Raw genomic sequence first — 12,482 nt, 5'->3', positions numbered from 1 at the left:
CTTTTATCTTATCTTTTACACACTTCTTCCCAAGCAAATTGTTCTTGGGTCCCCAGAGTCACACTCCACCACAATGGTGATTTTTTTTCTTTTGTTTTTGTTTTGTTTTGTTTTGTTTTTTGAGGCAGGGTTTCTCTGTGTGGGTTTGGAGCATGTCCTGGAACTTACTTTGTAGACTAGGCTAGGTTGGCCTTGAACCCACAGAGATCCATCTGCCTCTGCCTCAGAGTGCTGGGATTGAAGGTGTTCAACCACCACCACCCTGCTCACATGGGCAGCTTTTAAAATAGATGCTGGGAGTTTTATTGTCAAATCCCCTTTGCTCTCTTACATGGTTTCAGTCGGATGAGCTCTTGACGGATCTGCTGTACAGCATTTGTACATAGAGCCATGCTCATCTCTGTCTGCATAACGATACAGTAATAAGAATTCCATCAGAATTACCCTACAATAGCTGCATTCTGTTATGTAAAAGATCAGATTTCAAAACATCGACCCACCGTAATGCTTTTGTCTCCCAAAGTGGCAAGCCTGCTAAGGGCCCTCCACAAGTCTCCCCAACATTTTATAAAACTTTTACTCAAATCTTTTAATTCTCTCCCCAACCCAGTAAAAATGTTGTTCACAAAAAGGCTCCTGTGCATTCCTGGAGCTTGATGACCCCAAGTGGCTGACCCTTTCCTCCTTGGCTTAATCGCCTTTGCACTTAAAATGAATTAACCAGTCACATCAGGTTGAGAGGCAAGGAATGAGACACAGTCACCACAGTCAGAATAAAAACAAAGTGAACTTCCAGTCCCAGTGTGCTTACTAACCTCATTTGGGCCATGATACAAAAAAGAAAAAAATATTTTTTTTTTCAAAAAAAAAATTACCTTGCCTGGTCACTTTCACTTTTCTCAGTGTGTCTATGTGGCAGTGAGAATATCTTCCCAACACTGTGCTTCCTTCATTTTGTCCTTTTTTTTTTTCCAGTACGACATGCTGACCTAGAACTTACTTTATAGCCCAGGATGGTGTTAAACCCATGATCCTCTTGCTTCTGCCTCCCAAGTGCTGGGATTAAAGGTTTGAACCAACCATACTCAGCTGCTGATTTATTCATTTTTTTAGAAATGTTGCTTATTTAACTGCATGTGTGTACGAAAGCACACATGTACGTCAGAGGGTAATTTGTGGTAGTCCTTTTCTCCCACCATGTGAATCCTGTGGGTCAAACTCAGGCAGTCAGACCATCTTGCTGGCCCCCATTAGATTTTTTTTAACACTTAGTATGTGACATATTTCTCTTCCTCTATCGTTCAGCCAATGTGAGTAAAATTGAAGACAATGTATTTTTATGATCTATGCATCTGTTTTGCCGGTTTCCAATTTTATCTGTAACTGTGATGGCAATAGAGCCCTTTGTGTACAGAAATCAGTTATAGAGCTGTGTGGACAGTGATTCCCCCATTCACCAGCAGGAGTTTATTAAGGCTCGGTTACTCTGGTTTCTGTTACTTGTTTCACTGTTACTGTCTGTCATGTCCTAAGACCTGGGAAATCCTGAGCTCTCTAAGGCTCTAATATCTCCTGATTTATTGAGTTTATAAAAATAAGATATAAAATCCCTGCTTTACTGTCTTTCTAGTGTTGACATCAAATGAACTTTATTAAGAGGTTGCATACATAGTATATAACCCTCATTGCACCATGTATCAGTTGCTTTTTATTGCTGTGATAAAATACCATGAACAAAAGCAAATTATGGAAGAAAAAGACTATTTGAGCTTACAGTGCCAGAGGGAGAATCCACCAGAAATCATATCTCAGTCTACAGCAAGGAAGCAGAGAGGGTAAACAGGAAGTGGGGAGAGGTTACAGACTCAAGGCCCACCCCTAGTGACATACTTCCTCCCGAGAGGCTCCACTTCTTAAAGGTTTCTTAACTTCCCTAACGAGCGCCACCTGCTGGGGACTAAGTGTTCTAGTATATGAGCCTATGGGGGCTATTTCTCACTCAGGTCACCACACAACATAAAACATAGTTTTTATACTTTTTATCTTTTATTATCTATAACAAATGGGAATAGCTATTTAAATTATTACATTCAATCAGCAGCAAATAATTGTTACAGGTAACTTCATATCCAAATATTCCCCTTTGGTATATATATATATATGTCCTTTAAACATCTTTCCATAATTACTGCCTCTGTAAAATTGAAATTGATTTTGTTTTTAAAATTAGATGTCTTTCCTCTGAGTGTCTGGAATGAAATGAGATACTAATACTTTATGAATTCAACCAAGCACACTATTTAACTTTAATATTTAATTTTGTTGCTAGTAGTTTAAAATCCCTAATAGATGGCATTAATGTAGTTTATCAACCATGCTGTTTTCAGTTTTATTTTGTGCCTTTTTATAGTCTTCACTTTGGTTCTTCATAAAATAAGGAAATTATGATATTTTGGAAATTAAATGAGTGAAAATTAACCATATGTTGTTGAATAAAGACATCATGGTGTTGAATTTATTCTCCCTCTCCCTCTCCCTCCCTCCCTCCTTCTCTCTCTCCCTTCTTTCTTCCTTTTCTTCCCCCTCCCAAAATCCTCCCCTTCCTCCTCCTTCCAACAAGGTTTCCTTTTTATAGCCCATGCTGGCTTCTAACTCATGCCTCAGTTTGAGTTCCTGGTAACTCTGGTTTCTAAATCTTTCTGGGATTCAGATGAGTCAGTGGTTATGTTGCTAGGTCTGCACCATCTTCCTGCCTTCAGGTTCCTGGTCACCTCAATCATTCTCTTTCTAGCTTCCATAATTCTTTTGACCTCCATGGCTTTCCTGGTCCTTTTGACTCCATGTTGTTGATGTTGTGTTTTTGAGACAGGGTCTCTCTACATAGCCCTGGCTGTCCTGGAACTCTCTCTGTGGACCAGGCTGACCTAGAATTTATGCACATCAGCCTGCCTCTGCCTCCTGAGTGCTGGGATCAAAGGTGTGCGTGCGCTACCATGCCCAGGTGATCTATGCTTCTGAGTCATGTTCCTTGTTGTCAGCATGAAGAGAGGAATCAGAGGTAGATCTATGCTTTGAGTGTGGTACACGGGATTCCCAAGTATGTTTTGGCAAATGTTATCTCTGTGTAGACTTTGGGGACTTTGGGGACTAGTTTCTAACATTTTGAGATTTTCTTTGTACTCTTGACTTTCTGTTTTTCTCATTTTGTAATTTTTTGCTAGGAACCAGAGCATAGAAACATTTCACCCTTGGCTTTTCATCTCAAAAGCAGAAAGCCTTTGTGCACCGTATTTGTTTAGTGCGTCAGTACCCAGACATTACCCATATGGCCTTATTTTGAGCTGCCTTTGACTTCTCAGTGGAGGGCACGACTCCCAGGCACGTCCCTCTCCTATATTCTGTTCTCATATTGCTGCTTGCTTATTGATTCTTCAGTTTGACTCTTCCTCAAAGCATGAGTCATTCTGAGTCCCTTGGGTTACACATCTCCCCACCACCTCGGTTGCAGTTCTTTCCCAGCGCTATCTCACAACAGATGTTTTAAATGCCACTGGTGATCACTGTCTCTTTAACTTTGACATGTGGTTATGAGGTAGGGCCATTCTCAGTATCCAATGAGATTTAAATCTTTAAATGGGATTTTCCTTTTCAAGTCACTGTCTTGATGAAAACATGTTGCTTTTTTTTTGAACCAGGACCCTGCTGGGCGTCATTAAGTATCCTCCTAGATTCAAGTCACCAGAACTAGCCTGTCCTTGCTTCCAGCAGCCTCTGTGATCTGGAGCTGCTCAAACACCTCGTGGAATTTTTGGAACCTAGTCAAATGTTCACATTTCTGCCTGTGCTCGGCATCCCAGACAGCAGACACATGGCACATGGGAAGTGGGAGCTCCAGGGCCGATGAATCAGCTCACACTAGGCTGATAGAACCACCAAACTAAGTTCACCAGTCATGAGGCTGCCCCCATTTGTCTGGCACCTCCGCAGCTCCTGTAGACCAGGAGTGAATACCCTGGTGGGGGGGGGGGGTTCCTTCTAATCCATGTACTTGGCCTCAAACCTTAAACCCTAAATGGGAACAGCTGACAAAGGCACTGTGTTAGGGCCACCTCTCTTTCTGCTTCTGCTGTACCTAGTCTCCTCTCCTCTCCCCTCCCCTCTCTGCCCCCTAGCTGTTCTACCCTGTTGTAGCATCTTATACTGAATTATCCTGTTGCAAAAATATCCCCTGCACCTCTACCAGGGCCCTGTCTACCTGTTTCTGGTACTGCCTGTCTTCCCATTCCACCCATCTTTAGTGCGCGGCTTTGGTTTGACCTGCCCTCGGGCTTACCTGGCTTCTGATCCTCCTGCCTTCTCTCCTCCTGTGACCACTTCTCCATTCTGCCTGTGTGCCCCACCCCTCCATACACCATCCACCTTGCTAATGCACCGAGGACACAAGGAGATTTAAAACCAGTCACATAGGCTAGTTTTTGGAGGAGCTGTAAGGTGTAAATGGAGGAGGTGGTGATTGCTCCGGGGTCAAGAAGTGGTGTAAGGTGTTTGCTCTGTCTTCCCAGATAGGAGACCCTTGATAGATGTGAAGACACGAGTAGGAATAAAGGGACAGGGAGAGGTGTTCCCTCTTCTCAGATGACATCTTTCCTTCCTCATGAGTGACATCTCTGTCTTTTAAAGTCCCTCATACATACTGCTTATAAAACTAGCCTGTGCTTGTCCTTCCTCCCTGGCAACAGCCTAAGTCTATTTCTTCTAGGCATTTCTCTCTTCTATCTTGTCCTATAGGTTCCTTATACTGTGGAATTGTACATAGAAAATCTCTATTTTTGTTCCTCAACTATCTCTTCTTGTGTTGCTAAAGTATTTTATAGTTCTGTGGTTAATATCCAGGGCCTTTGAAATATTCCAGCATAACACTGGGATAGGACTGATGGAAATTAACAGATACAGACCAGACACTCTGTTGCATATGGACTGTAGCTAACAGGCTTTTCTCTCTGGCCTCTCCAAGGCCTGTGTCATATTTCCAAGGCAATGCTTGGAGAATTTGGTCTTGTTGTTGTTTACCCGAGATTCAAATGGAAGTGGCATCCTGCATTTTATCTTTCAACCCCACAAAATATATGACTTACACAATCTCTTGCTTTGAGTGCTTAGATATTTTTCAGAGATGCAATGGACACTGTTGGACATAAAATTTCTTCTCCTGAATTACCTATGCAGGTGGGTCGTTAGAAGGAGAATTACTCAGGGGATGAGTATTTTCTTTCCAAGACTTTTCAAACCTCTCACCAAATTGCTTTTTAAAAAGGTTATAGCAATTTACGCTCGCACCAGCCATGTGTGTGAGAGTCCTCATCCTCTGTGTCTTCACTCTCAACACTTAAATCCTGCCTTGCTGTTCTGCCAGCAGATAAAGGTGTATCATTTTCGTCTTGATTACTAATGAGGTTCACATTTTTGTTTATGAGGCAGTCAGTGTCCTGGTTTTTAAGTACAGTTGACTCCTCTGCCCTTACTTTGAAATCATAGAAATATCTCTTATTTTTATTGTGTTAATTATTTTTAGTCCATGGCTAGAGCTTGAGCTCAATCCCCAAACTCAAGTTCCGAGGACCGGCTCTGTACAAACAGCCTACCATACTGTTTAAAAATAAAAGCCTCCGATGACTCCTAAAATGCATTTAAAATAATTAAACCGAAAAGTATTGTAATTTTCCTTAGAGTCTATAGAATTAGAAGTCCTTTTTTTTTCACAGATCTTTCTGGTTCTGGCCCTAGTGTACAACTGATTTCACATTCCATTTTCACAAAAGCCACACCATCCATTCTTCTAGACAAGTGCATGCCCTGGGTTCAGGTGAGACACGAAGCTCCAGGGTGTGAGCAATACTTGCCCCATAATGTACTGGTGTCCCTTAGGTGAGGCTCCGTTCACAAAGGGCAGGGATGGAAGAGGGGCTATGTCTGGAAGTGTAGTATGCATGTTTCCCCTCAGCTAGTGGAGTCCCATGCTCCAACTTACAATTGCGCTGAGCTGGCGAAACTTGCTTCCTCTAAGAGAGGGGTGGCTGAATGGTACAAATTGCTTTTGGCCCATTTCCTTAGGTTAAGTAAAGGGGGCACACAGGCTGCCAGGCAGCACTCTGCTAGCTCATGGGCTAGCCCTCTTTCTGCCCTTGCAGGGCCTGTTTTAATTAGCCCCCAGTGCCATTAAATAAGGGGCTCTTTGGCTGCACTTTTCAAGATGTTCTCATCCAGATAGAAGACTCCGGACTGGCCATTTATATCTTCCCCGGACTTGCTTTGTGGATACCACTGCCTTCTCGGTTTGGGGGCCCTCCCCCACCATTCTCTTTGCTTATTGTGGACTTTCAAGCATTATCTGGCAATCGTCTGTGTCACCTCTTCTAACCTCTGGCATTACTCAGGTGTGCTGGCTCTTCTTATGGAACCAGAGCCCTGGACCTCCTCAAGCCCCTTTGGTAGTCATTCTTTTCTGTCTTCTCGCAGTTTGATATTTCACGTCAGGCATGTTGGTGTCACCCTTCTGGTTCTAAATCACTGACTGGATGGCTCTGGTGATTCTGAAGTGTGAGGCGCATTGCTGAACTGTCTTGACTGGCACCTTTCATTTAAACATGTGCTGGGTGCACCTGTATGGATGCTTTCTAGAAAGCCCCTCTTCTCACAGGAGTTAACAGGTTTGAGACAGCTGCCTCAGAGGAGCATTTGAAGCATAGTATTATAGACGCCCTTCCTTCTCCTCCACCAACTCTCTCTGGTAACTGTATGAATGGGGCACGGTGAATCTTTCACTCATGTTGGTTGTCTGCAACCAAGGACTCACACTCCAGCCCTGGAGTACTGGCTTCACAACCTCGCTTTGCCACCTACTCCTCTGAAGGTATGCTCTCTGAATCTCAGCTTAGCTGCCTAAGGAATGAACAAGCAGCAAGTCTCCCATGACCGAGTGGGAATGTGGCTTCAGAGCCTGGCCAGTGAGCCAGCTGACGGTGATGAGCACTCCGGGCATGGCATCTCCTAAGGAGGAGATGAGGTGCACAGGCAGCTTCTTTTGAGCCCACTCGGGTGCCAAATATTTATGTCTTTCAAAAGTTCCCATTCATAAATAAGTGCCCTTCTGATGCAAAACAAGCATCATTTAGCTCTTTCCCAGAACACCACCAACTTGGAATCTAAAGCTCAGCAATTACCATTATTCACAAATAATTTACATTTCTGGGCAAATGGAAGATACCATATCATCATTATTGTATTTGTTCAATTTGCAAAATGTGTCCTTTGAGGACTCATTTGGAAGCCTCTGTGTATACTAGAGATAGAAAATGTATTGGACTCTAACATGCACTGTGGAGTGCATGTTCCAAATTAATATAAAAAAACATTTAGGCATTCAAATATATTGTTTGAAAAAGTGGAATTAGTGAAAAGAATGCAATTTGGGAGCTCATTTACTAGAGGAAAAATAGGGATGTGTCTCAAACTATATACTTCTTATTAGTCTGCCAGACTCATACAATTTAACAGAAGTTAGTGTAAGTCCTGTGTGGCTTTAGATGTCATTAACTTATGGGTACATAGTTAAAAGCAAGAAAGGCTCTGTGATGTCAGCTCCCCAGCCTGCAAGTGAGAAATTGTGTTTATGGCAACAAGACTGCTCAGCCCTGGAGTCTCTCTCCAAAGCATGCACCTTTCGAGTTACAGTGTGCACACACCCACAGCTGCACACTGACCAAACTCCCTGGCCAATTGCTTTGGTCCTTTACTCTCTCCACATCTGCTTTTGTTCGGTAGTTTCTGTTTTCTTCCTCATTTTCCTTTCTATCCAGCTCTGTATGATACGAAGAATTCCCATCTGTCCCACTGGACACTCCAATGAGACTACCTTTCTCCTCTGACTGTTCTGGAGGGGCAGAATTCACCGTGGGATTGCTTGGTAGTGACTGACTCTGAATCGACCAAGGAGGACACAGGCAGATTTTGAAAAATAAAATGCCTCTCTTTGCCCTGGTCTAATACAGATTGCTGATTTCCAAGAATGCTACATATGTGACTGGAGTTTAAATCTTGTCTTTAATTTTTGTGAACTTAATTAAGGGAAAAAAACATTTAAAGTTTATTTTTCCAGCCTGGACAACCTTTATCAAGATGCACTTAATTATTTAATACAATTAGAGAGAAAAAATTCACTGTACCTCCTTAAATAAACAATCTTCTGAGATAGGAAGTGACCCTGTTGGCCTTGAGTACCATGTAGCAGAACTAGGGCTTCTGCCCAGGTCCCATGTCTTCCCCCAAGGGTCCAAGAGCCAGCTCCATATTTTATGTCAGCGGGCTCCCGTGAGGATCGTTCTTTCCAGATCTAAGTCTGCCTTCCAATCCTCCTGCAGGGGAACTTTGTGGCTTGCATGACCGCTATTTTACGGCAGATGGAAGACTACCATTACGCCCACCTGATCAAGACCTTTGGGAAAATGAGGACAGATGTCGTGGTAAGTGTCGTTTCTTTTCTGTCGCAGGGCCAGTGGTGGACGTGGAGGGCGACATTCATGTTTCCATTTATAATAGAGTTTTGTATGGAACTTCTCAGGTTGCTTTCTGAAGCCACCTTAGTCTGTACCCGGAAGCTTCTGACTAGGACTTTATCTGGAGACAACTTGGGTCTGAGCCTGGAGAAATCCCATCTGTTCTGGTCACAGCATCCTTTTCCCATGCTTCTGGGTCATGAACAATCATGTCCCTCATAGTCATTAGTTCCTGTCATTTCTTGATTGACGCTCTATAACAGTAGCCTGTGAGCCACCCTCCTGTACCTTAAGCTATCCTTTGCTATTAATTAGTGCTAATCATAGACACTCACCAGCATTTCTCCTAATAACTCCTTAGTCCTCCTCATGCAAACTATGATGCAACTTAATTGGGAGAGTGTAATAGGGAAATTTATTGCTTAGGAGCTACCTCCCTAATGGCCTGAAATTACACTGCCATATGGTGAATATCCTTTGTAAAGCTGCACCAAACCTGTTGGCATGCTTCCTAGTGAGAAGCTGATGCGAATTCTTGGATTCCACTTCTAAGGACTCACTAGTCCTGTAGAATACTCATACATTCCCAAGGGGCACATCTAGCTTGCATAGTATTTCCAGAGCGAGGCTTATTGCACTTGACCTCTACCTTGCTAAGGGAGGGAAACAACAAGATGATGTATATATTGATAGCTAGCTAGATTGACTGATAGATTGATAGGTGGTAGGGGATAGATTAATAGATAGATGATGGATAGATAAATATGGACAGACAGACAAATAGATAATATCCAAGAAGAAAAGAAATCTTCACCTCAAAATCATAGCAGTATTCCTTAAATAAAAGGCTATAAAAATGTATACATTTTTTCATGTCTATATGTTTTAATTTTCTTTCACTATCAAGGAAAAGTTTACAGTAGGGACATATTCAAATATATGATAAATACCACACAATATCCTAAGATTAACTTGAAATTATAGCACAGTAAAATCTTATTTTATATTCTTAGTATTTAATTTCATCATTAAATCTTAAATGTGCCTCTATGGCCTGCTTTGGCCAGTGAAAATAATAGTATGACATTGTGAGACTTCACAGATGGTATTCTGAGATGAATGATAAGGTGTGGAATGAAACATAGTTATACCACATAGCTTCTAAGGATGCATCTTGGTTGCTTTTCTGTCGCTCCTAGAAAACACCATGAGCAAAGTCAACTTAAGGAAGGGAGAATGTATTCTGGCTTATAGTTCCAGAAGGATAAGAGACCATGATGGTGGCGGGGAGGCATGGCACATCACATGGCAGGGATATGGCGACAGGGGCAGGAAGCTGAGAAATCACATCTTTTACTGCAAGCGTGAAGCAGAGAGAGCTTCCTAGATACTCTGAAAGCCTGTTCCCAGTGACACACTCTCTCCAGCAAGGCTGCACTACCTAGACCTCCCCAAACAGTGCTCCCAGCTGGAGACCAAATGTTCAAATGTGTGCCTTGCCGGGCTGGGCATGTACCCTCTCCTTCCTCACAATGGAGGATCAAGTTATAGACTCCATGTTCTGGGTCTAATTTCCCAAGGGATGGTTTTTTTTTTCCTCTCAGACACAGGCATCCAGAAAATCAATTATTTGCATACAATTTGATTTCCATTATAAAATGGCATTGTTATTTGTATATCTCAAATTCCCAGGGCAAGGGTTTTGATTGTTGTTAGTTCATCAAAACCTCCATGAAAATATGTTCCCATCTACCAACTGTATGCGGAGAATATTTTATTTTTCTACTCTCCCAATTATCACGAGAATGAAAAGATCATTTCCTGTGAAATAATTGGAAGTTAATTAGTATTCCGATATGAAAATGGCCTAAGCCATCTTCCCGAGTCTTGCTTGCTTCTAACAAGCACAGCTCCAGGTTCTCAGATGCAAACCCCAACCCTGACCCTGGGTGAATCAGTCTCCCATAGATTCACAGTTATCATTGCCCCAGCATCCCCATAGCGCTGGAGCTGTCACCTTCTAAATGGTCCACTGTCCCCAGGGTAGCCTGAGAATCTCCATAGAATGACTGGTCTAGGAAAGGGAAGAGCAGACAGGTGCCACACAAGCACCCCTCACAGGACAGGCAAGCTGTTGCTTCGAGACTAAGCACTTCAGCAAACTTGTCTTTACTGATGCCCAATGCTGGGTGCTGCCCTGGGGCTGTCTCAGCATCACGAATAGAAGCAAAGAGCTTGCCCAGAGCCTCGGGAGACTCTTCTAGCCATGTGTCACAGACCTCCACTGGGTGGCTCTGGAAGAGCCTGTTCTTTGCTCCACACTCCGACCCACACCAGCCCGTTCTCTGACACCTGCTGGACGTCCTGCAATTCAGTTCCATCCCTGTGTTGTCAGCCTGAACACAGCCATGGCTCCCACAGGTGACAGGGCTCACCTAGATCCAGCTGTGAGTCCAGGCTCCTACGCTTTTGACAAAGCAGCTGTTAATAAGAGGCCCTTGACCCTGGCCTTGAGGTCCATAATTTGCCCAGCTAGCACACCGCACTCCGGGAGACACTTGGATATTCTGTCCTGTTTATTATAAAGGATGCAATTCTAGAAACACCAATGGGAAGAGCTGCACAGGGCAGAGAGGGCAAGGGTGCACAGGGCAGAGAGGGCAGGGGTGCACAGGATAGACAGGGCAAGGGTGCACAGGACAGAGAGGGCAGGGGTGCACAGGACAGAGAGGGCAGGGGTGGGCATTCAGACCATCTGCATCCTCTCCAGAAGCCCAGTCTCCTCCAGTCCTGTCTCCGACTTCTCTTGGCATAATCTACCCCCAATTGGAGTATGTAGGGTTGGAAGTTCCAGCTCTCTCATCTTCCAGTCTTTCTGGTGACCAGCCCCACCCTGACACCTCCTTAAGGTGAACTCATGTATAGGGCACATTGTGGATATAGCACCTGTGATGACACTCAATGACACTGGGGGGGGGGGGGATGTGATTTGATCCTTGGTTCCTAGGACCCTTGTGCTATTATACCTTTGGTAACTGTGTGCCTTTGGTAACTGTGTATTGGATGAAGAGGGGAGTGTTCAGGGGCAGAACAGCTGGAGGCAATGCTGAGGGGAGGGGTGTGTTAAAGGTTAGGAGAGAGAACAGTGCATACCGACTCTGGGGTCTGCAGGCCCTCTCGCCTGCTACCTAGTTCTTGGGTTCCTTGTGCAGTTCCCCCAGGCTTGTTCGCTGTCAGGCAAGCCTGGGAACCGCCACCGATTCCAGGCCTTCTTGCTGGAATCCTTTCCCAACTTCTACCTGCTTCAGTGTTTACCTTCTGGGAGCCCCTTTCTGACACCCGTCCAGATCTCCATAGGTAGATACAGACCCCTCCCCTTCATAGCACCTTACCTTGTCTGTCCCGTTTGACCATCAGCCCATTCTGGAGTGGACCAGGATGTAGAAAGTGGTGAGGCAGAATGCTGGTGAGGAAGAATGCCGGGAGTGTGAATGCGCCTGCTTCAGATACATTCTGCCGTTGAGACCCTCGAGGTCTCCAAGGTGTGGCTGTCCATGAGAACCCATCAGCGAAGGTGTTGCCTTAGTCTCCGTGGAGTATGCATCCTAGGTGGAAAGAGGAAGCAGGCTCCACACACCTGCTGCTTCTATTCCTGGAACATTGCCTTGCAAGTGCAGCCTCAGGAAAGCTCTCCACACTGGACTATCAATCTAGGGGTGCAGATTCCTTTCCCAGTGACCTTTTTTGTCAGCATCATGGAAGGCCACGGCAGGCAGAACAAACTCTCATGCCTTATAGTGTTTCCAGGGAACCCATATCATCTGAGCTCTGCAAACAAACCAAACAGACAGACAAACAGACAAGGCTAAGTCAGTGGGGAGACTTGTTCTCTGGACAGATGATGGAGGGAAAGGGGTTGCAGGTGAAAGG

General features: G+C 44.2%; 1 protein-coding gene across 1 annotated transcript in view; it reads left to right on the top strand.

Moving 5' to 3' along the window:
• Dock1 (dedicator of cytokinesis 1) overlaps positions 1 to 12,482 on the top strand; it is a 514,332-nt gene that overhangs the window by 313,422 nt on the left and 188,428 nt on the right. Inside the window, exon 28 of the mRNA XM_059265078.1 lies at positions 8,418 to 8,519. Within this exon, the coding sequence (XP_059121061.1) occupies positions 8,418 to 8,519 (102 nt within the window). The remainder of the gene's footprint in view (positions 1 to 8,417; positions 8,520 to 12,482) is intronic.

This window comes from Peromyscus eremicus, chromosome 1 (assembly GCF_949786415.1).
Source record: "Peromyscus eremicus chromosome 1, PerEre_H2_v1, whole genome shotgun sequence".
Lineage (NCBI taxonomy): Eukaryota > Metazoa > Chordata > Mammalia > Rodentia > Cricetidae > Peromyscus > Peromyscus eremicus.
This window is presented reverse-complemented; position numbering and strand designations above follow the sequence as displayed.